At 38.1% G+C, this 26750-nt stretch overlaps 1 protein-coding gene across 3 annotated transcripts in view; it reads left to right on the top strand.

Moving 5' to 3' along the window:
- Window positions 1-417: 417 nt before the first annotated feature.
- The window catches only part of mcama (melanoma cell adhesion molecule a), a 109760-nt gene continuing 83427 nt past the window's right edge, over window positions 418-26750 (top strand). For 2 of the 3 annotated variants that reach the window (XM_061963064.1, XM_061963063.1), the window contains exon 1: window positions 524-632. In XM_061963064.1, coding sequence (XP_061819048.1) covers window positions 581-632 — 52 coding nt within the window. In that variant the 5' untranslated portion in view covers window positions 524-580. Of the gene's footprint in view, window positions 633-26750 lie in introns of all 3 variants that reach the window. The other variant, XM_072913848.1, reaches the window with a different exon arrangement.

The following is a 26750-nucleotide window of genomic DNA, read 5'->3' as shown; positions in this document are numbered from 1 at the left end:
TCGCTAAAACAAAGTAGAGGCGGGAAATATCGCTCAAAGGAAGACATGACACTGCTACAGGAAAATACCAAAAAAAGAGAAAAAGCCACCAAAATAGGAGCGCAAGACAAGAAGTAAAACACTACACACAGGAAAACAGCAATAAACTCCAAATAAGTCAAGATGTGATGTGACAGGTGGTGACAGTACACCTACTTTGAGACAAGAGCTATATTGATGCATGCTTGGTTATTCTTTAAAGTCATATCCAACAATTGCGACAACGACTTTTTACTGTCAACCGAGTTTTGTTTTTTAATGTTTTCTGCTGGTGGTGATTTTTTCAACGCTAAAAACGTGCCTTGGCTCAAAAAAGGTTGAAAAACACTGGTCTAATTTACTCAATCAATGACAAAAACCTAGGTGCACTTGAATTTGCCTTCCTTCTCATTTCCTTCTCCGCACCTCGTCTCCTTCCTCGGTAGTGCGCTTCCCTCCTCCCTCCTCAGTCTCCTCCTCCCTAAGCGTCCTCGCTCTGCGTCCTGCTTCCTTCGTGCTGCCTTCACTTACTTCCAGCTTGGATACTGCGAGCATCGACGACATGACTCTCCAGCCAGTAGCCTTTATCCTTCTCTTTCTTCACGCCTGGACCGGTGAGTCGAAACAAACTCCATTTTTAATATATATAAAAAAAACTTTGTTCTAAGTCGTTTCGTTTAAAAGCTGTTGTCGAGTTTAAATGAAACTCGAAGCACTTTTTTTTTTAACCGTCAGCCTTGCGCGCACTTGATGCTATTAGATTCATTTCCTGGATGAATTCCAAAGCTATTTAACATGTCTTTAGTCATATATACTCTTAATAACTTAATTACACGCCATTGTCTTGGTGTGGCACCTCTTTAGTCAGTTTCTAAACATCAGGACGTTTGTTTAAAAGTTCAAAGGTGTGTTCAATGACCGCACTTTGATGCCTTCAGGGCCAATTAACCTGCTTGCATGGACGCAGCTAGCTTGAACAACATTTTTGAAAATAACTTGGTTTTTTCGTCATAAAAAGTCAATAAATTGAAGTAATATTGAAGTGACTTTAGTTCGATATGATTCAGACTTAGTTCTTTGTACTCCAAAGACTTCAACAAATATTCTTTAATACACCACGTGGTCATGTTTTCCCACTCAAAAACGATACTGTAATAAATGCGTTTATGGTAGGATAGACTTTATTTTAATCACAAAATGGGGAAATGGTGTTGTATCAATGCGGATTCGAAAAGTACACAAAAATAAGGGAAAGAAAAAATCAAAATGAAAACTACAGGGAAACATTAAAGAACATAAAAGACATAAAAGACCATAAAAGAGGACTTGCACCACTTCAGTGGAGCCCTTTCTACATACAGCTACAAATTAAAATACTAGGAAAAACAAAAAATAGCAATAAATAACACATATAGCACAGATACGAATGCAGCATGCATAGACAAACAGCAAAACACAACAAAAACTAAGTTTTTCCTTGCCCTTATGTGGGCTTTGTACCGAGGATGTCGTTGTGGCTTGTGCAGCCCTTTGAGACACTTGTGATTTAGGGCTATATAAATAAACATTGATTGATTGATTGATTGAACAAAAATACCATTTCAACACCTGCGGTGGTTTCTGCGGTGCTCCACGTCATCGTCTGCTCGGGTCAGACTTCATTACACTCCATTGTCTTAGTAGCACCTCTTTACTCAGTATCTAAAAACATTAGGACGTTTGTTTAACAGTTTTTAAAGGTGTGTTCAATGACCGCACATTGATGCCTTCAGGGCCAATTAACCTACTTGGACACAGCTAGCGTCCAAGCAGGTTAATTTAACTTTTTTTTCGTCCTAAAAAGTCAATATATTGAAGTAATATTGAAGTGACTTTAGTTCGATATGATCCAAAATTAGTTCTTTGTACTTCAAAGACTTTAAATATTCTTCAATACACCACGTGGTCATGTTTCCCACTCAAAAACGGTACTGTAATAAATGCGTTTATGGTAGGATAGACTTTATTTTAATCACAAAATGGGGAAATTGCGTTGTTTCAATGCAGATTCGAAAAGTACACAAAAATAAGGGAAAGAAAAAATCAAAATGAAAACTAGAGGGAAACATTAAAGAACATAAAAGACCATAAAAGAGGATGTGCAACCAGCGGCACCCTTCCTACATACAGCTACAAATTAAAACACTAGGAAAAACAATAAATAGCAATAAATAACACATATAGCACAGATACGAATGCAGCATGCATAGACAAACAGCAAAACACAACAAAAACACAATTTCAACACCTGCGTTGGTTTCTGCGGTGCTCCACGTCATCGTCTGTTCGGGTCAGACTTCATTACACTCCATTGTCTTAGTGTAGCACCTCTTTACTCAGTATCTAAAAACATTAGGACGTTTGTTCAATAGTTTAAAGGTGTGTTCAATGACCGCACATTGATGCCTTCAGGGCCAATTAACCTACTTGGACGCAGCTAGCGTCCAAGCAGGTTAATTTAACTTTTTTCTCGTCCTAAAAAGTCAATATATTGAAGTAATATTGAAGTGACTTTGGTTCGATATGATCCAGACTTAGTTCTTTGTACTTCAAAGACTTCAAATATTCTTCAATACACCACGTGGTCATGTTTTCCCACTCAAAAACGGTACTGCAATAAATGCGTTTATGGTAGGATAGACTTTATTTTCATCACAAAATGGGGAAATTGTGTTGTTTCAATGCAGATTCGAAAAGTACACAAACATAAGGGAAAGAAAAAATCAAAATGAAAACCAGAGGGAAACATTAAAGAACATAAAAGAGGACGTGCAACCAGCGGGCCCCTTTCTACATACAGCTACAAATTAAAACACTAGGAAAAACAAAAAATAGCAATAAATAACACATATAGCACAGATACGAATGCAGTATGCATAGACAAACAGCAAAACACAACAAAACCACAATTTCAACACCTGCGGTGGTTTCTGCGGTGCTCCACGTCATCGTCTGCTCGGGTCAGACTTCGTTACACTCCATTGTCTTAGTGTAGCACCTCTTTACTCAGTATCTAAAAACATTAGGACGTTTGTTTAACAGTTTAAAGGTGTGTTCAATGACCGCACATTGATGCCTTCAGGGCCAATTAACCTACTTGGACGCAGCTAGCGTCCAAGCAGGTTAATTTAACTTTTTTTTCGTCCCAAAAAGTCAATATATTGAAGTAATATTGAAGTGACTTTAGTTCGATATGATCCAAAATTAGTTCTTTGTACTTCAAAGACTTCAAATATTCTTCAATACACCACGTGGTCATGTTTTCCACTCAAAAACGGTACTTTAATAAATGCGTTTATGGTATAATAGGCATTATTTGAATAACACAATGTGGAAATTGTGTTGTTTCAATGCAGATTCGGAAAGTACACTAATAAGGAACAAAAAACCCCACATGAAAATTATAGGGAAACATTTAAGGACATAAAAGACCATAAAAGAGGACTTGCAACCAGCGGCGCCCTTTCTACATACAGCTACAAATTAAAACACTAGTAAAAACAAAAAAATAAAGCAATAAATAACACTTATAGCACAGATACGAATGGAGCATGCATAGACAAACAGCAAAACACAACAAAAACACAATTTCAACACTCTCATACACCGTCCGAGGCAGCAGTTTATTAAATGAACTTCATATTTAGCTCTCTGTTCATTATGATCTTGTACTAACAGTAAAGGGTGTACTTCACTTTTAAGGCGGCTTTACCTCATCGTGGGTTGGGTGAAACAGGAACAAATTACATAGCATGACACTGCTGAGCCTTAATTCTATGGAAGTGAAACACGACAGACTGGAAGGGCTGGCACATGGTTGTCAAATTAATACAACTAACAAAAAAAATATATAGTCATTGCATACTTGCAAAATAAAGAGGTGGGACTTTTGATTTTGGACATTAAGGATGCTAAAACAACCAACATGTTAAATGTGACAAAGCAAATAAGTGTACTGTGTTAATATTATATCTCATTAATAATGAACTTATTATTATTCATATATGCAAATGACCAATAAATAAAAGCTGTGTACAGACAACAGCACCAGTTTGAACAGTGTCAAGGATTGTTTAGATTTTTAGCATTGTTGCTTGTTTTTTATCTTTCAAGGGGAATTGCACGTTTTTGGAATTTTGTCTTATCGTTCACTATCCCTATGCAAGACAAGAACTGGCATATTTTTCTTTTTTTTTATGTATTCTAAATCGTAAATAAATGTTAGCAAAAGTCAGCTAACAATGGAGCCAATTGTAGCCGCTCTATTCTGCCTATAAAGCACTCTTAAAAACATCCAACAATCTTTATCAAAGTTTTATATACACGCTGTAAAGTATACATGTAATGTAAGGTAAATTCATAATAACACGTAAAATTTATGTATTTTGCTCATTTTAAGTATACAACGGTGTATTAATTTCACAAACGCCTCACAACGTTCACTTTTCCCTTCAATAACAACAATATTACTCACGACAGACTCCTCACCAGTACTAATAAAGTACCGCGGTACTGAAGAATTAAAAAAAAAGTACTATACTGCCTTTAAAAAAAAGTTTGACTTTTTTTTCCATCTTATGACGGCGCGCCGTTGTAACTGTTGATAATATTAGCCAAAGCCCATGTCGTGATTAAACACACACAAACAGCGCTTACAAGCGGAAACAGTGTGGAGACAGAAGAGGGAGAGTGGACATATTTTGGCTTAAAAACGTAACAATAAAGGTGAAGCTATAAACACTGAAGCATCAAAACCTACCCAAATACATTTTGGTACCGGTAGCAAAATGTTGGTATCGGGTAAACCCTACTCCGTTAGAGACAAAAAAACTTTTTTTTGGACAATTGATGATCCAAAACCTTCGATTTTTGAACCTGAATATGAGGAGGATGAGCTTCAAAGTTTTAGAAACTTTTGTGCAAAACAGATGAAACACTAAGCATCATGTTGCAGTATTGCTAAGTGCTAAAAAATACATACAAACTACAAACATAATAAAACTATCACTTACTTTACAATGTCTGCTCTCACTGGGATGCCGACTGATGGGATGTTTATATTTTCCCATTTGGATGAAGAATTATTCATAATCCACATTAACGCTTAAATAAAAAAGGTACCGCAAACAAGCGTCTTTCTCGCCATCTCCGGGTCTAAGTTGAATGTCAGAGTTGACCAACCTCTCGGTTTATGCGCACAACCTTCTATTATCCAGGTGAAAGGCATGATTTATAATCTAGAATTCACTTTCACCAACTCAGAGGCGATGCAGCAGCTCACCGGCTTAATATGTTAATATAGCAGCACAAGCTAGTTAGCTCTCTGTGTTTGTCTGCGTTAGCGCTTATAATAACAACATCGCTAATACTTGGCTAATATTCAGGTCAATGTTTTTAGAGTGCTTTATGGGTGCAATAGTGTGGAGTTTGCATGTTCTCCCCGTGACTGCGTGGGTTCCCTCCGGGTACTCTGGCTTCCTCCCACCTCTAAAGACATACACCTGGGGGGAGATGCCTGTCTTCCCTGAGTGTAGCTGGGATAGACTCCAATCCCCAAAAGGAACAAGCGGTAGAAAATGGATGGATAAATAGTGCACTTCCATTAGCTGCATTGTTAGCCACCTCATACTTGCCGTATTTAACGACATAGAATGCATAGAAAAAAGAAAAACACGTGTTTGTGAATGATAAGCAAAATTCCAAAAACAAGTGCCCTTTACCATATATATATATATATATATATATATATATATATATATATATATATATATATATATATATATATATATATATATATATATATATACATATAGGGTCGGCAACCCGCGGCTCGAGAGCCGCATGTGGCTCTTTAGCGCCGCCCTAGTGGCTCTCTGGAGCTTTTTCAAAAATATATAAAAAATTGTTTTAATATGGTTTCCGTAGAAGGACAAACATGACGCAAACCTCCCTAATTGTTATAAAGCACACTGTTTTTATTAAACATGCCTCACTGATTCGAGTATTTGGCGAGCGCCGTTTTCTCCTACTAATTTTGGCGGTCCTTGAACTCACCGTAGTTTGTTTACATATATAACTTTCTCCGACTTTCTAGGACGTGTTTTATGCCACTTCTTTTTCTGTCTCATTTTGTCCACCAAACATTTAACGTTGTGCATGAATGCACAAAGGTGAGTTTTGTTGATGTTATTGACTTGTGTGGAGTGCTAATCAGACATATTTGGTCACTGCATGACTGCAAGCTAATCGATGCTAACATGCTATTTAGGCTAGCTATATGTACATATTGCATCATTATGCCTCGTTTGTAGGTATATTTGAGGTCATTTAGTTTCCTTTAAGTCATCTTAATTCAATTTATATCTCATGACACACTATCTGTATGTAATATGGCTTTTAATTTTTTGCGACAGATTTGTTTTTGTATATATATATATATATATATATATATATATATATATATATATATATATATATATATATATATATATATATATATATATGCACTCAAACGTTGTGATTAATCTGCATTTATACATGACTCATATATATATATATATATATATATATATATATATATATATATATATATATATATATATATATTAGGGCTGCAACTAACGATTAATTTGATAATTGATTAAACTGTCGATTATTACTTAGATTAATCGATTAATAATCGGATAAAAGAGACAAACTACATTTCTATCCTTTCCAGTATTTTATTGGAAAAAAACCCAGCTTACTGGCACCATACTTATGTTGATTATTGTTTCTCAGCTGTTTGTACATGTTGCAGTTTATAAATAAAGGTTTATTAAAAAAAAAAAAATAAATAAAAATAAAAATTGCCTCTGCTCATGTGCATAGCATAGATCCAACGAATCGATGACTAAATTAATCGCCAACTATTTTTATAATCTAATTTAAAAGATTAGTTGTTGCAGCCCTAATATATTTATATATATAAATATGCTCCTTTACCTTAATTGCGGATGGTTACCTGAAATGTGTGTAGTTATACGTCAGTGATCAGGTCAATATCAGGCCGGGGCGGCATGGCGCAGATGGTAGAGCGGCCGTGCCAGCAACTTGAGGGTTGCAGCTTTAGCCATCCTAGTCACGGCCGTTGTGTCCTTGGTCAAGACACTTCACCCTTGCTCCTGATGTGTTGTGGTTAGCGCCTCGCATTGCAGCTTCCGCCGTCAGCGTGTGAATGTGTGCGTGTGAATGGGACGTATCATTACAGCCAGGTATAGTAATGCACTATATAAATAGAGACCTTTTTTTGGACCAATACTACATGCATGCAAAGATGAGTGAGAAGACTCAGACTACAGTGCTCGCTAGAGGTGGGAATCTTTATGCACCTCACAATTTGATTACGATTGATTATTTATGCATTTTTAAATTATTGTATGATATATTGTTAATATATTGTATATTCATATAATATTATGTATGAAAGGCTCCTCCTTTGGCTACTGTGCCATTTCCATTTTTTGGATCCTTGTGTGCACAGAATAGATTTACTGTATAGAATGCAGTACCCAGCTAAATGATAACATAAATAAAAGTCCCTACTTGTCGAGCAGGCATACTTGATTTAATTTTCTTGCCTTATAAAACCAGCAAATGTTCAGACATTTTGGCCCCAGTTGCCATAAACTTGCGGCTAAAAGACTTGTGTCATCTATCTACTCATTCATATATATGGCTGACTCTCTAGCCCAGGGTTGTTAAACTCATTTTAGTTCAGGGACCACATGGAGGAGAATCTATTCCCAAGTGGGACAGACTGGTAAAATCCTGGCATGATAACCTAAATATAAAGACAACTTCAGATTGTTTTCTTTGTGTACAAATAGATCAAACATATTCTGAAATTGTACAAATCATAATGTGTTTTTTTTTAACACGTACATATTGTTGTTAATAGTATTCTATCTTCATCTGTCATTATTTATACTTTTTGATAAATGATGTGATAATGTTCATCAGAGTTTTAAAACGCTCACATTGATGTTAATTTTTAATCTATCATAAAATGAAATGAATAATAATGTCAAAATCAAATTACAGGATGTTATTAATGTAATTGACTAATTTTCCTCAACTGATGTACTAACTTTATTCTGGACATATCTAGCTTCTTCTACAACAAAGCTTTTGAATTTGGACTCATTTCATTCATTACACATGAAGTAAGAAGGGGATATTATTTCAGTATATTACTAGAAAATGTGTCACCAAACACAAAATGTATAGATTATCATTTTGAATACTATCCCTAATAAGCAGCGTAAGTACATAGTGTCCAAACACAGAAGTGTCGCCTCTTTCTTAACACGGCACATAGGTCCGCCCCCTCTGAAGTCATGATAGAATAGAATAGAATAGAATAGAGTTTTATTGTCATTATGACAGTGAACAGGTTCAAAGAACAACAAAATTGGAGCAGATCCCCTAAGGTGCATACACAATAATGTAGTAATATAAATTGTAAAAAAGATTTAAAAAAAGAAGATATATATCTATATAAATGTATATATCAACATACATGCATATATCCATACATATGCATATATATATATACATATACATATACACATACATATACATATATACACATACATACATACATATACATATACATACACATATATACACATACCGGTATATGCATATATACATATATACACATGTATACATATACACACACATATATATACACACACACACATATATATATATATATATATATATATATATATATATATATATATATATATTAGGGCTGCAACTAACGATTAATTTGATAATCGATTAATCTGTCGATTATTACTTCGATTAATCGATTAATAATCTGATGAAAGAGACAAACTACATTTCTATCCTTTCCAGTATTTTATTGAAAAAAAAACAGCATACTGGCACCATACTTATTTTGATTATTGTTTCTCAGCTGTTTGTACATCTTGCTGTTTATAAATAAAGGTTTATAAATATATATATATTTTAAATAATTAAAAAAAATAAAAATAACAAATATATATATACACTAAATATGTATATATACTTATATACATACATACATATACATGTATGTATATATATATAAATATGAATATATATATATATATATATATACATACATACATACATACATATACATGTATGTATATATATATAAATATATATATATATATATATATATATATATATATATATATATATATATATATATATAGACATATATAAAGTGACAGAGGTGTAAGGTGACAGGTTATTGCACATTATTCTGTTTCACAGTCCAGTATTATTGCACTTATCAAGAGGCCATTTGGGATATATTGCACAGTCCAACAATATTGCACATTATAGTCCGAAAAATAAAAGACATGACACATGAGGACATGGCGGACACATTGTGCTCACTCAGGGCCTGTTTAATGCTACTATGGCTCTTGGGTAAAAATATTTTTTTTGTCTATTTGTGCCTGCTTTTAGCACCCTATAGTGTCTATTGCAACATCCAGTGGACACACTTAAAACAGCAGTTTCTTGTATTAAAATATTTCAGCTCATTTTTATACTTGGCAAACTCCTCTCACGGGCCAGATGAAACCTGAGAGCGGGCCTGTTTCGGCCCGCAGGCTGTACGTTTGACACCACTGCTCGAGCCCCTCATATGCAATGTGATTACAAACTACTTCAAACAATCGAACACATCTGATGACGATATCTCATCAGTAGCCTTTTGTAAAACATTTTGGAAATATTAAAGAGACTTTATAGACACCCTGTTTATTGAAATGTGGCAGAAGTAAACCACTTAGAGCGGATACATGCTTAAGTTGAGCAATAAGCTGTGATGCTTTTAGTTTGCACTTTTCTGTTGGAGGATCGAAATTGTTGGCATCAGAGTGAGTGTTTAAATAACCAGCAGAACCACAAACTTCCCAAATATTCCTCTGGAACCCGACGGAGTCATGTTCGAGGTTTTCATTGGCTCACTTGGACTCTGGATGAGCTGCAGTTACATCTCATTAAATGTCATTCATTCAATAATGCTATTAACTGCGATTACTGGCTTTTATCCATCGTGTTTGGAGGTTTATAGAAGTCTCTGCTTTGTCGTTGCCATTATCAAGCAAAGACTTATTTTGTGAACAGCAAAGGGAATCTTGGGTTCCCCCTAGATTGCCACTATATACGTGGCAGTGGGGACGTGAATACTACATTATCATATATGACATGATCATTTTGATTTGCAATGATGCATATATTTTCTTTAAAAAGGCTAAACAAATGTTTTATGTATATTTAAAAACAAATGTTATGTGTTATAGTTATTAGAAATACCATTAACAATATTATATAATAATATGAGGGAAGAGTGGATCGTGAGATCGACAGGCGGATCGGTGCGGCGTCTTCAGTAATGCGGACGCTGTATCGATCCGTTGTGGTGAAGAAGGAGCTGAGCCGGAAGGCAAAGCTCTCAATTTACCGGTCGATCTACGTTCCCATCCTCACCTATGGTCATGAGCTTTGGGTTATGACCGAAAGGACAAGATCACGGGTACAAGCGGCCGAAATGAGTTTCCTCCGCCGGGTGGCGGGGCTCTCCCTTAGAGATAGGGTGAGAAGCTCTGTCATCCGGGGGGAGCTCAAAGTAAAGCCGCTGCTCCTCCACATCGAGAGGAGCCAGATGAGGTGGTTCGGGCATCTGGTCAGGATGCCACCCGAGCGCCTCCCTAAGGAGGTGTTTAGGGCATGTCCGACCGGTAGGAGGCCACGAGGAAGACCCAGGACACGTTGGGAAGACTATGTCTCCCGGCTGGCCTGGGAACGCCTCGGGATCCCCCGGGAGGAGCTGGACGAAGTGGCTGGGGAGAGGGAAGTCTGGGCTTCCCTGCTTAGGCTGCTGCCCCCGCGACCCGACCTCGGATAAGCGGAAGAAGATGGATGGATGGATGGCATTAACAATATTATCATTAACATTGTTTACTTATATCATCACAATCAGAGTCACAATCAGCTTTAACACAAGGAATTTGACTTGTTAGGCTCTGCTCTCTTTGTTAAATGCACTTTCAATTGTTGCTGCTTATTGTAAACGATAACACAGGCTACACTTTATTCTGAATGTTGCCATTTAGTTTGCCAAATATGTAAACAGTCCTTTCAGTTAGATTTAAAACCAGCATCTGTTGATATTATTCACAATGAAGTCACCTTAAAACTAACAACACTAAATAAAGTATATTATATATACACATGAAGTGCACTTACATGTAGGAACCATGTTAGACTAATAATATAATTTGAAATAAACCGAAAAAAGCAATACTAATTTGACCATTGAAATTTGGTCATTTTCCCAACCAACCACGTGGATCCAACGTTATCACAATTTACAAATACAACTATTTTGCAACGTTGTTCCAAAGCCAGTTTTAAAGCACGCACATGTATAATCATTGTTGTATCAATGTCTTGTGCCTGCTGGGCTGTCCTGGCTGCTCAGTACAATATGGCTAACATAAGTCGACATCAGCAGAAGAAGAATTCATCTCCGAGGCACGTGTTTGTTCATGGTGAAAACACACGTTGTCGTCTTTAAGTAGAGGTTGACTTATTTGTACACTTATAGGATAGTCAAGAAATCTTTGAAACACTTAGCTTTAGCTTCCTTTTTCATTTGAATGAGTGTTATGATTAAATGTTGCCTAAATCTTTGCCTGTACGCTCTTTTTTTCTCACACAATCAAGAACAAATTGGATGGTATTTTGCTGGACTTTAGATGTTCCACGTTATTTCTACCCTATGACGCCATGCAAGGAAGTTTCCTACCTGCGTTTTTTATATAGACGCCATACTGGATGTCTACTCCATGTCTCACAACAGGACAACACTCACCTTATCCCTATTTTTCCCCTAAATCCCTGTTTTTGTCTCTATCAGCCTTGTCTTAATTAGGTTTACCACAGGCTAATCCTCGTCTTCCCTTCTACCTCCTTTGGAGACGGGCCTAAAGCCGTCTGTTTTTGGATTAGGTCACTGGTCGCTGTTGGTCCTTCCAGCAGACCCTTGTCAAAAGTGCACTCCTCCCTAATGGGCCTTGAGGAGCACTTACTTAAACACAATTTGTGGCACAGAGCGTAGAAACAAAGCCGTAGCGGGTACAGGAAAGCCAAATAGGTACAGTCGTATCGATCCCAGAGGCCTGCGTTCATCAGCGTGATGGTCCCGTTGTGTTGCAGGCGCTGTTTTTGTGCAGTAAATCACAGCAGAGCTCTCATGGTGACATTTACAAACACAAAGTCGCAGTCCCTACGGAGTCTGTATCATTACGATACGCAGTGAATAAATCAGCGATCGTATCATTACGGTACGCCGCAAATAAATCACTGAGATCCTTCAAGTAGCTTTCTGTCAAGCATCCTGTGCACTTGAAAAAAATATGTGCGACAGCTGTACGCCGGCCTTTGCTGGACAGCAGTTGTTCAACTCCAGGCGTCTGAAAGCAGGCTCCAGTGAGTGTGTTGGCATTTTTCACGGTCTTAAACATGTAGTGACACACATTACACGCTCAGTCTTGCGGAGCTTTCTCAAGTATTACACGTTCGGAACACGTTTTTTTGCCCGCTTGAAAGTATTACACTGAGACTGCACAAACATGTGGTGTGACCTTAGTAGGTTGCTTAGTCAGTGAGTAGTAGGGATGTAACCATTTGAAAATGTCATAATAAGGTTGTTGTAAGCAAAATGATCACAGTTTTTATTAGGGATCGGCAATATTGTTGAAAACCGTAGTACAGTGTTTCATATCAGTCAAAAGCAATAATTATTGACACTTTTTATTACCTATGGAATAAAAGACCAGGAAAAATATATATTAAATGTGAACATTTTTATTTAAAATGCAGCCTTTGTCTGATTACAATCCCCTTAGCTATTTTGATTGATTGATTGATTGAAACTTTTATTAGTAGATTGCACAGTAAAGTACATATTCCGTACAATTGGCCACTAAATGGTAACACCCGAATAAGTTTTTCAACTTGGGTCCACATAAATATATTCATGATATAGATATATACTATCATCATAATACAGTCATCACACAAGATAATCATCAGAGTATATACATTGAATTATTTACTTTATTTACAATCCGGGGTGTGGGATGTTGAAGGTGGGGGTGTTAGGTTTGGTTGTAACAAAACAATTGCATCATCAGAGAAATGGACATTGGAACAGTGTAGGACTGACTTGGTAAGATATGTACAGCAAGTAGTGGACATAGAGAGAGAGATCAGAAAGCATAGGAATAAGTACCTACATTTGATTATTTACATTTGATTATTTACAATCCGGGGAGGTAGGATGTGGAAGGGAGGGTGTTAGTTTAGGGTTGAAGTTGCCTGAAGGTGTTCTTTTAGTGCGGTTTTAAAGGAGGATAGAGATGCCCTTTCTTTTACACCTGTTGGGAGTGCATTCCATATTGATGTGGCATAGAAGGAGAATGAGTTAAGACCTTTGTTAGATCGGAATCTGGGTTTAACGTGGTTAGTGGAGCTCCCCCTGGTGTTGTGGTTATGGCGGTCATTTTGACACGTACTTCGGTATCAGGGAGGTGTAGCGGATTTTATAGACTAGGCTCTCAGTGCAAGTTGTTTTACTCTGTCCTCCACCCTGAGCCAGCCCACTTTGGAGAAGTGGGTAGGAGTGAGGTGTGATCTGGGGTGGAGGTCTAGAAGTAATCTGACAAGCTTGTTTTGGGATGTTTGGAGTCTAGATTTGAGGGTTTTGGAGGTGCTAGGGTACCAGGAGGTGATCAAGGCAGAAAGAAAATGTCTGCACAAGCATGGAAAAACACTCAAACAATCAATGTAAACAAAATTGTAAAATCACATTGAACACTTGATGAATTCTTAAAATGAAGGTGCAAGAATAAGGAATATGTAAGAAATGCTTCATAAAGTGTAAGAAAATAGTGCAAAGTTTGAAAATGTAAACAAAGAGAAACCCGAGAAGAACTATTTTCTGCAGTGGAAGGAAGTTACGGCTGTGCTCTAAAGGGTGAGCGCGGCTAAGGTGTTATGGTATTACTGGTCTTGGTGGGAACCAGTGCCTTGCATCGTTTACAGACCACTTTGGTCTGACTACAATCTGTTTATTAAAAAAAAAAAAAAAAAAAAACTGGCATACTGTCGAGGTGACTTTTTCTGTTTTATCAATAATTTCTTTGCTCTCTGCAGAACTCATTTTTAGTTTCCTTACTATTGGCTCTGATTCAAATCCTTTTGGGTTTTGCCCTTAAAGTCCTCCTGTCTCCAGACACTTATTTCCTGAGTTTGTAAACAATAACAAAAAGGACAAAAAAATATTTTTGATAATGGAAAATATCGATCCAACCACTGTAGAATCAACCATTTACTGATCATTTACTTGGTGTCGTTACTGTCTATATTTGTATCGATACGCCCGCCTCTGTTTACATTCAAGAGTGTTAGCTTGCGGTTAGCATATCCTCCTACGGTGTGGATTGTAGCATCTTTAGCTATTCTTCGTCCTCTGGGGAGGACACTTGTAAGAAAATTACTTCATTTGCCGCCATGAAGGCGAGATTACAGACTTACAACTGGCTACGCTGCACTGTGAAGGGCCATTAGCCGCTAGAGAAATTTTGCTCCAAACGCATTCTTTGCGCTGTCAAATTTTTCGGGACACAGCTAGAAATGTGTCATCAACATTCATTATTATGATATAGACTTAGACAAACTTTAATGATCCACAAGGAAAATTTTTCAATAACGATAGTATTGAAAACTCTATCATCTGCCAAAATTATATAATTTATACCGTATATAGTTTATATTGCGCAACCCTAGTCTGTTGGTTCAGTAGGCACAATTGAATATCTTAGTTGCTCAGACAGCAATTTATACAGGTTTATAGTATTAACGGTATATTTCGTTTTTGAATGGAGAAAGAGATTAATCATTTGCATTTAAGCTAGCAAGTCAGCCCTTGGCTCGCTAGCTTGCTTCTCAAGTAAATGTGCAGTATCAACGGTCTGTGAATTAAAGTGCAGTTACTAGGGCTGGGCGATATGGCCTTTTTTTAATATCTCTATATTTTCAGGCCATGTCACGATACACGATATATATCTCGATATTTTGCCTTAGCCTTGAATGAACACTTGATGCATACAATCACAGCAGTATGATGATTCTATGTGTCTACATTAAAACATTCTTCTTCATACTGCATTAATATATGCTCATTTTAAACTTTCATGCAGAGAGGGAAATCACAACTAAGTCAATTGACCAAAAGTGTATTTATTAAACAGTTATTAAGCAGTGACACAAACATTCATGTCATTTCCAAAACAACAAAACAAGCTATTAGTGCACTTTTGTGCATGATGTCACTAAGATGACATATCAAAACAACACTAAATTAAAGTGCACTTTTTGTACAGAACGCCACTACAATAGTTAAAAACAAATAAAGTGCACTTTTGTGCATGATGTCACACAAGATATTTCAATAACTGTCAAATAAAAATGAGCTGCATAATAGGAAACCAAATAGTGTATGTCCTTCGCTACGTGGTAGGTTCCTGCGGACGTTATCTCATTCTGTTGTTGACTATTTTTTTAATACAGTGTTGATGTGGAAATGGTTGCCTCAGCAATTTGTTGGTGTGGCACCGAACGGAGATGTTGACATGCAGAGTAAGCACTCTTCATTCTCTAGCAGGTGACTTTTCAAATTATGCTACATATTAGCAGTAATGCTACTTTTTGTAGCAACGCTTTTGCCCAACACTTGACAAATTACGGTTGTCTGTTCAAAATATTCCCACTTGAAGCCAATCCACCGCCAGACGATGGACCCCCTGCTGTTTTTCTTGGGAATTAATTCTTCCTTCATGTGTTACCAGATTCGCACATTCTTTCTCTCGTATTACCACTCGCACCACAGCTAACGTTACCCATGCCGCTACCTCTCTGCGGCATGGGTAACGTATGTGACGTATGTAAGAAGGTGCGCTTGTTTTACGTCTCTGTGAGAAGGAGAGACAAGAAAGAGTCAGGAACGCATGTAGTGTAATGCCCGCAGCTAAAAGCAACTGCGTGAGAACGTATACTCGAATATCACGATATAGTCATTTTCTATATCGCACAGAGACAAACCCGCGATATATCGAGTATATCAATATATTGCCCAGCCCTAGCAGTTACCAATCACAGTTTTACAATAATTTTAATTTAAACTGGTAAAACTAACCGTCGAGAGTTTTTATCATTATACCGTTAATGGTTACATTCCTTGTTAGTAGAAATAAACACCTTTTTCTCTTAGAGTAATGTCGCCAGGCTAAGACAGATAGCAGAAAGCCATTAAATGTTACTAACTTGCGGATGTAGTACTTTTAAGCTTAAATCATAAAGAGAATTTTTAATTTCACTGCCTGAGGCTATGTTTTAAATGTGTACGGTAAGTTAGATAGTTTGTGAGTAGGGAAAGTACGTAACAGAGTCCCATGAAACCTTTACAGGTGGTGAAACCAGCATGAATTTGGAGCAGATCTGGATAAAGTGGCAGTACCAGCTCATTCATTTCACTTTTGCACGTTTAGGGCATTGCACGCGACATAGACAACATAGACAACATTTTACCAAACGCATTGCTGGGGCTTGGTGGAGGTTGTTGTCACGAATCCAACACTATCAGATTGTTTTTATTTCATCATCTGTTAAAATGGCTGGTTATTTTAGTACATCTCCTAGTGTTAACATTGGCTGCTCTCTCCATGACCTCACCTTCGTGCTGTCTCAGCGGCCGAGTGCCCCGGGAAGCCGGCCGCCACGCTCGTGCGTGGATGCAGTCGGAAGTGTGCAGCTGTTGGCCGCAGTTGTTCAAAAGGATTAGTGCCTTTGCCTGAGTGATAGCCCGGCCTGACAGCCATGTAATCTAATGTATTGCCTCATTGTTTTCATTACAGAGAGTGCGCCGTTTCATCCCGGCGGCATCATGAGGATGTAACACTACAGAATTACAGGCAAACTAATTGGGCTAAACGTTAGCGCTATTAATCTGACTTTTTCTGTGGATGTTTCCGGAGCATTGACCGACGTCTCTGATGGGAGAACGCGCTCAACTGTAACTCTAAACTCTGGACTTTGCTCTGCTAAAACACTTAAAGGATAACTTCACTGTTTTTGGAATTGTGCCTATCATTCACAGTCCTTGAGTAAGACAAGAAAACACATGTTTTTTTTAATGCTATTGTATCTCATAAAATAAATGCCAGCAAAAGTCAGCTAAAAATAGAGGTAGTGGTATTTGCTCTATTCCGTCTATAAAGCGCCCTAAAAAACATCCAAAAACCCATCAATGTTTCTATACACACTATAAGTATACAGTATATGTATGTAATAGCAGGTACATTCGTGGCAACATATAATATTCACATAATTGCTCGTTTTAAGCGCATTATTTTCACATTTTCAACAACAACTACTACTCATGACAGACTTGTGAGAGCCAACAAAGACAGACTACTTTGGGACAAATGATGACCCGAAACCTTATATTTTTAAGCCTGAATATAAGGAGGATGAGCTCCCAAGTTTTAGAAGCTGTGTGCTAAACAGATCTAGCTTTAGTGAAACACTAAACTTCATGTATCAGTATTGCTAAGTGCTAAACAAGATATACAATCACTTACTGTATAATGTCTGCTAGGGCTGGGCGATATGGCCTTTTATTAATATCTCAATATTTTTAGGCCATGTCACGATACACGATATATATCTCGATATTTTGCCTTAGCCTTGAATGAACACTTGATGCATATAATCACAGCAGTATGATGATTCTATGTGTCTACATTAAAACATTCTTCTTCATACTGTATTTATATATGCTCATTATAAACTTTCATGCAGAGAGGGAAATCACAACTAAGTCAATTTACCAAAACTGTATTTATTAAACAGTTATTAAGCAGTGGCACAAACATTCATGTCATTTCAAAACAGAAAGTGCAAGATTGTCAGAGACATTTTAAAACAAGCTATGAGTGCACTTTTGTGCATGATGTCACTAAGATGACATATCAAAACAACACTAAATTAAAGTGCACTTTTTGTACAGAACGCCACTACAATAGTTTAAAACCAATAAAGTGCACTTTTGTGCATGATGTCACACAAGATGTTTCAATAAGTGTCAAATAAAAATGAGCTTCATAATAGGAAATCAAATAGTGTATGTCCTTCGCTATGTGGTAGGTTCCTGCGGACGTTATCTCCTTCCGTTGTTGACTATTTTTTTCATACGGTGTTGATGTGGAAATAGTTGTTTCGGCATTTTGTTGGTGTAGCACCGAACGGAGATGTTGACATGCGGAGTTTCAAGCACTCCTTATTCTCTAGCGGATGACTTTTCAAATGCTGCTACATTAGCAGTGGTGCTACTTTTTGTAGCAAAGCTTTTGCCGCATAATTGTTCAACATATTCCCACTTGAAGCCAAACCACCGCCAGACGATGAACCCTGTGCTGTTTTTTGGGGGAATTAATTCTTCCTTCATTTGTTACCAGATTCGCACCTTCTCTCTCTCGTATTACCACTCGCACCGCACCGTTAGCATCACAGCTAATGCTATCATGTCGCTACCTGTCTGCTCCACGAGAGCGTGTGACGTTGCACACGTGATGTATGTAAGAAGTTGCGCTTGTTTTAAGTCTCTGTGAGAAGGAGAGACAAGATAGAGGGAGAAACGCCTGCAGTTTAATGCCCGCAGCTAAAAGCAACTGTGTGAGAACGTATACTCCAATATCACGATATAGTCATTTTCTATATCGCACAGAGACAAACCCGCGATATATCGAGTATATCGATATATCACCCAACCCTAATGTCTGCTCTCACTGGGATGCCGACTGATGGGATGTTTATATCTTCCCGTTTCGATGAAGAGTTAATCATAATCTTCACAAAAGGTTAAAAAAAAAAAGGGCCGCAATCGAGCGTCTTTTCGTGTCTTTGTCGCCATTTCTGGGTCTAAGTTGACCAATTCTCGGTTTATGGCCACAATCTTCTACTATCCAGGTGAGAGGCATGATTTATAATCTGGGACATTGGTTCTCAAACTTTTTTCCACCAAGTACCACCTCAGAAAACACCTGGCTCTCCAAGTACCACCGTAATTACCAACACTAATATACAGTACCGTAGTAGGCCTAAGTATCCATTAAAAACAAGCTGTAGGTTTTATTTAACAAGTGTATTTAATATTTCTGGCCACTGTATCATTACACACAGTTTGAACAGTAACACTGTGCTTCAATAGTTAATTAAGTGATTCTTTGGCGTACCACAGTGTGAGAATCCCTGATCTAGAATTAACTTTCACCAACTCAGAGGGGATGTAGCAGTATAAGCTAGTTAGCTAAGTAGTTCATCTGTGTTAGCGCTTATAATAACAATATTGCTAAAACTTGGTTAAAATTCAGGTCACTAGACCTGAAGAAAATGAAATTTCTTACAAAAAACATTTTGGAAATTATAAACGTCACAATCAAAGAAAATATAGCAATTTCTTAAAACTTATTTGTGTGTTCTCATCCCCCAAAATAACAAAAATCCTCAATTAGCCAAGTATTTATTGTCACACAAAAAAAGAATGAATGACGTTGTTACTGTTAGTATAAACGGAGCTCCAACATATGGGCCGCCGGGCTTTCTGCTCGACCGCTCCCGAACTTTGGAACGCTCTCCCCGACCATCTTAGAGTATCACAGTCGGTCGACCATTTTAAGAAGGGACTAAAAACCCACCTTTTTAGCACAGCTTTTACCTAATTTCTCTGCCTTCTTGTTTTTAAATGCACCGCTTGCTTATCTGTTTTTTATCCAGTGCTTTCATGCTTTTTATTTCTATTATTATCTATGTTTCTGTTTGTGTGTCATGATTTCATTTGTATTTACATTTTTTATTATATATTCCTACTTTCTATTTTTATTTTTATACTTTGTAGCACTTTGGGATTTTAACAAATGTAAAGTGCGTTACAAATGCAATTCATTATTATTATTATTATTATTATTATCCAACCTGTGGTAAATGGAGTATTGTTAGCAGTTTTTGGATGTTCCTTTATGAGCCCAATAGTGTACTCCCATTAGTGGCTCTTTTGTTAGCCACCTTGTACTTGCTGTATTTTACGATTTAGAATGCATAAAAATAAGAAAAACGTGTTCGTGTCTTACATAGGCATTGTGAATGATAGTCAACATTCCAATAAAAAAGTGCAGTCCCCCTTTCAAGGAAGGTGAAAGTTTTCAGGAATATTTCTAAACATGGGGCTGTTGGCTTTTATTACTGCATAGTTCAAGTGCTTTTGGAACCATTCTGTTGTCTCTGTGACAGGCTGAAACATGGTGTATTATTTTCTACACCATCTTTTACTGGTTTGCTGTAAAGCCCGTGCGTGCTCGGGTGAACCTTAGTGTGTTTTTGGACAATCAAAGCCAACGCTGCCATCTACCCTAAAGCCTAAAACTGCCAGGTTTTAAAGGCTTTTTGTCTTTGCAGAGATTTTATATCCAGCAGCTGCCTGTGTAGTTTGATCCCACGCCTTCCGGGAGGGGAATTTCTCCTGCAGCTCCCATATCGACTACCTCCTAGGTGCCGAGGAAAGAGGCCCGCAACGTCCTCTCTGCTGCGCTGTGGCTCACGGAGCGCATCATTCCAGGGAGTGGAAAATCCATACAATGAGCAATCTGCCCTTGAACTGATAAGACTTGTTTTGGGAGTTTGAGGTAGCCAACTCACTCCGGAAGAAGATTGCAGGAGATTACTCATGAGAATCTGTCGGGTCATGTATCATGTGTACATTCGGTGGTAAAAAGAAGGTACGGTGTGTACAGATAGTGGCTGTAATATCCTTTAAAAGTGCTACAGGGCTCTGCATACCTTCTTTACTCCAAACAAAGCTGATATCGGAATTGAATTGTTTGTACCGAAGTGTGAAGCACATTGTTCTTTTTGTCTGCTCTCGTATCATTAGTAATTAAGTAAGTATCACACTGTGATGTTTGTTTCGAGTTACTATCTATCCATGTTGTTGGTGAGATTGCAAACTACGTATTTCTCGTTGTACACGTTGATTTTATCAAGACAAAAACAGTTACTGGAAACACAAACAAGAGAACTCGAGTGTAGCGTTGCTGCAAGATACAAAGAAGTGTTGCATTCTGTCCCAGATATGCCTACGTCTATGTGGTGTAAGAGGAGGACTTGCAAACATGCTACTCTCTTAACACCCTTAACTTTTTTTTAATGAACATCATGTTTTTAGCTGATGATAAAACATTTATTTTGCTTCATCGTTAGATTAACAGATGTCGGACACATTTGTGTGAATAAATTAGCCTTTGAATAACGTGAAACACATTTCGATGTTATTGTGTAAGAATAAGTTAAGCACTGGTAATCACTTGTCCAACTCAAGGCCCGCCACCTCATTTTATGTGGCCAGCAAAGGCTTGGAATTACCATGCATCTACCGTATTTTCCGCACCATAAGGCGCCCTGGGTTAAAAGCCGCGCCTTCAATGAACGGCATATTTCAAAACTTTGTCCACCTATAAGCCGCCCGGTGTTGTAAGCCGCATCTAACTGCGCTAAAGGAATGTCAAAAAAAACAGTCAGATAGGTCAGTCAAACTTTAATAATATATTAAAAACCAGCGTTCTAACAACTCTGTTCACTCCCAAAATGTACGCAAATGTGCAATCACAAACATAGTAAAATTCAAAATAGTGCAGAGCAATAGCAACATAATGTTGCTCGAACGTTAATGTCACAACACACAAAATAAACATAACGCTCACTTTCTGAAGTTATTCTTCATTCATAAATCCCTCGAATTATTCTCCTTCGTTGTCCGAATTGAAAAGTTGGGCGAATGTGGGATCCAAAATGTCGTCTGGCGCTGTCTCCCTGCCTCCCTGTCTTGGTGAACGTCACGTGTGTTTGCCTTCTGTCATCCACTGTTCCCACGCAGTTAGCAGTCTAGCTTCGAATGCCCTGTTGACACCAATATGTAGCGGCTGGAGGTCTTTTGTCAATCCACCCGGAATGACGGCGAGTATTGAATTAAGCGCGTAAGCGTGTCTCTTAATGTGATGTTATGAGCTAGCAAATATAACAACTACACTACCCAGCATGCAACGATAGTGACGAGCATGCGCGGTAGCCCTGAGAAGCGTTGTTGTATGCTGGCAGTTAGAATGTGGTTATGAGCACGCTGTGAGTAAACGTTGAGAACTCAGTTAACACGCCTCGTCTGCATTATTTATAATTAGACAGACAACACACTTAATAGGAGCCATTTTGGGGTCTTTACATAAACACACAAATGGAAATGAAACGTCACATATCCCAGCATGCACCGCGCGCTTCTTCTACGGGGAAAAAAGATGGCGGCTGTTTACCGAAGTTGCGAGACCGAAACTTTATGAAAATGAATCTTAATATTTATCCATATATAAAGCGCACCGGGTTATAAGGCGCACTGTCAGCTTTTGAGAAAATTTGTGGTTTTTAGGTGCGCCTTATAGTGCGGAAAATACGGTATTTGTTTCTAAATGTAGTCAACTTTCTATTTTGACAGAAGAAAATACATGTACTGTATGCAATTTTATATATTTTAAACGTAATCTAATATTGCAACAGGGCAGCACGGTGGAGCAGGGGTTAGTGCATGTGCCTCACAATACGAAGGTCCTGAGTTCAATCCCGGGCTCGGGATCTATTATGTTAGATCCACTATGGACTGGACTCTCACTAATATGTTAGATCCACTATGGACTGGACTTTCACAATATTATGTCAGACCCACTCGACATCCATTGCATCCGGTCTCCCCTAGAGGGGGGGTTACCCACATATGCGGTCCTCTCCAAGGTTTCTCATAGTCATTCACATCGACGTCCCACTGGGGTGAGTTTTTCCTTCCCCTTATGTGGGCTCTGTACCGCGGACGTCGTTGTGGCTTGCGCAGCCCTTTGAGACACTTGGGATTTAGGGCTGTATAAATAAACATTGATTGATTGATTGATTGATTGATCTTTCTGTGTGGAGTTTGCATGTTCTCCCCGTGACTGCGTGAGTTCCCTCCGGGTACTCCGGCTTCCACACACCTCCAAATACATGCACCTGGGGATAAGTTGATTGGCGACACTAAAATTGGCCTCAGTGTGTGAATGTGAGTGTGAATGTTGTCTTGTCTATCTGTGTTGGCCATGCGATGAGGTGGCGACTTGTCCAGGGTGTACCCTCTCTACCGCCCGAATGCAGCTGAGATAGGCTCCAGCACCCCCCGCGACCCCGAAAGGGACAAGCGGTAGAAAATGGATGGATGGATAATATTGCAACAAACATTATATTATCACACATTCCAAACATCTAGATACGTACTTAAATATCTGCTTGACTCAAGATTTTGAAGCAACTTATCCATCAAATTGTACAATGTAAAAATTATTTTTCGGTAAAAAATTGGTAGCTCAGTTGCCAGAATTTTACTGCAAGAACACGAGACAAAAAATGTGTAATATTGTTTTTCCATTTACAGTAATAAACCATAAAAACAACGACTATAGATTGTCTTGTCTCACACCGTCCCGAAGATGATCAAGAGAAGAATATCGACCCTAGCTTCCCTGGCCTGCTGACATGAGGGTATGTCTACAGAATATATTAATTGATGAAAATTGGGCTGTCTGCACTCTCAAAGTGCATGTTGCCAAATGTATTTCATATGCTGTAAACCTAGTTCATAGTTGTTAGTTTCCTTTAATGCCAAACAAACACATACCAATCGTTGGTTAGAAGGCGATCGCCGAATTCGTCCTCGCTTTCTCCCGTGTCGCTGGCTGTCGTGTCGTTTTCGTCGGTTTCGCTTGCATACGGTTCAAACCGATATGGCTCAATAGCTTCAGTTTCTTCTTCAATTTCGTTTTCGCTACCTGCCTCCACACTACAACCATCCGTTTCAATACATTCGTAATCTGTTGAATCGCTTAAGCCGCTGAAATCCGAGTCTGAATCCGAGCTAATGTCGCTATAGCTTGCTGTTCTTTCCGCCATGTTTGTTTGTGTTGGCATCACTGTGTGACGTCATAGGAAAATGGACGGGTGTTTATAATGATGGTTAAAATCAGGCACTTTGAAGCTTTTTTTAGGGATATTGCGTGATGGGTAAAATTTTGAAAAAAACTTCGAAAAATAAAATAAGCCACTGGGAACTGATTTTTAATGGTTTTAACCATTCTGAAATTGTGATAATGTTCCCCTTTAAGCATTGGTAAGGCCTGGAATTACCATGTATCTATTTGTTTCTAAATGTAGTCAACTTTCTATTTTGACAGAAGAAAATACATGTACTGTATGCAATTTCATATATTTTAAACGTAATCTAATATTGCAACAGGGCAGCACGGTGGAACAGGGGTTAGTGCATGTGCCTCACAATACGAAGGTCCTGATCTTTCTGTGTGGAGTTTGCATGTTCTCCCCGTGACTGCGTGGGTTCCTTCCGGGTACTCCGGCTTCCTCCCACCTCCAAAAACATGCACCTGGGGATAGGTTGATTGGTGACACTAAAATTGGCCTTAGTGTTTGAATGTGAGTGTGAATGTTGTCTGTTTATCTGTGTTGGCCGTGCGATGAGGTGGCGACTTGTCCAGGGTGTAGATCCAGCACCCTCCGCGACCCCGAAAGGGACAAGCGGTAGAAAATGGATGGATGGATAATATTGCAACAAACATTATATTACCGCATTTTTCGGAGTATAAGTTGCACCTGCCGAAAATGCATGATAAAGAAGGAAAAAAACATATATAAGTTGTACTGGAGCCCGGCCAAACTATGAAAAAAAAATGCGACTTATAGTCCGAAAAATACGGTATATACATTCCAAACATCAAGATAAGTACTTTCTGCTTGACTCATGATTTTGAAGCAACTTATCCATCAAATTGTACAATGTAAAAATTATTTTTCGGTAAAAAACTGGTAGCTCAGTTGCCAGAATTTTACTGTAAAAACACGAGACAAAAAATGTGTAATATTGTTTTTCCATTTACAGTAATAAACCGTAAAAACAACGACCGTAGATTTTACAGTAAAACAGTGGTACTGTGTTCCCATTTACATTTACAGTATACATTGTAAAAAACATGGTACATTTTATCGTAAAATTTCGGCAGTTAAACTTTACTCTAAAATCTACATGTTTTTTTTACAGTGTACGTAAAAATATATACCAATAAATAATTGTGTAATGAAGCAATTTAAAATGTATACATTATTCACGGTTACAAGTGGCCCTCTGAGGGTAGATATAACTGTGATGTGGCACTTAATGAAAACAAGTTTGACACCCCTGACGTAAAACTTAGACTAAGGCTACGTTCACACTGCAGGGTAGGATGTCCAAATGGGATTTTTTTGGTCAAATGCGATCTTTTTATCTCATCGTTCACATTACAAAAAAAATTTGATTTCTAACGTGAACGCAATCTGACCCGCACGCAGAAATGAAGTCATGACGTCACACGTGTTGCAGTGTTTTCGGAAGTAAACGTGGCTCCAATTTGACTAGGTCTCAGTCGTGGCCCATTTGTGACAATTTCAAGGATTTTGTGCAGTTTATGAACTGAATTGGAAGATTAAGAAGCAAGAGGGCAAGCATTTTGGCTCTTGCAGTTTGGGGGATTGGTGTGGCTCAGATGGTAGAGCGGCCATGCCAGCATTCTGTTCGGTTCCAGGTTCGATGCCAGCTTCCGCCATCACAGCAATTGTGTCCTTGGGCAAGACACTTCACCCACCTTTCTCCCAGGGTAGCTCACACTGGTGTATGAATTTGGCGGTGGACGGAGGGGCTTTAGGTGCAAATTGGCAGCCACGCTTCCGTCCGTCCATCCCATGGCAGCTGTGGCTTTAAATGTAGCTTACCGCCATTAGTGCCTAGAAAAGCGCTGTATAAATGTATTTAGCTTCGATGTTTTCTGCTCATTTGTCAACTATTTATTTTGCAACCGTCTATTTTGGAAAATAATTATGGCGTTATTTAATGACGTATTGGTCAGACGAACGCAACCGGAGTGTTCTGACTGCGGTCACATTCCATTAGGGCTGCAACTAACGATTCATTTGATAATCGATTAATCTGTCGATTATTACTTCGATTAATAATCGGATAAAAGAGACAAACTACATTTCTATCCTTTCCAGTATTTTATTGAGGAAAAAAAACAGCATACTGGCACCATACTTATTTTGATTATTGTTTCTCAGCTGTTTGTACATGTTGCAGTTTATAAATAAAGGTTTATTAAAAAAAATTAAAAATGTTTTTTTTTTTAAATAAAAAAAATTGCCTCTGCGCATCCGCATAGCATAGATCCAACGAATAGATGTATAAATTAATCGCCAACTATTTTTATAATCGATTTAATCGATTAGTTGTTGCAGCCCTACATTCCATACATGTCCGATTTATATCTACATACGAAAAAGGCCTGGGTGGGATTTGAAAAATTCTAAATTGCACTGTTCACATCGACATGAAAAAAATCCGGTACAGATCC

This window comes from Nerophis lumbriciformis, linkage group LG09 (genome assembly GCF_033978685.3).
Source record: "Nerophis lumbriciformis linkage group LG09, RoL_Nlum_v2.1, whole genome shotgun sequence".
Taxonomy (NCBI): domain Eukaryota; kingdom Metazoa; phylum Chordata; class Actinopteri; order Syngnathiformes; family Syngnathidae; genus Nerophis; species Nerophis lumbriciformis.
The sequence above is the reverse complement of the archived record's forward strand: the minus strand, read 5'-3'. Positions and strand labels throughout refer to the sequence as shown.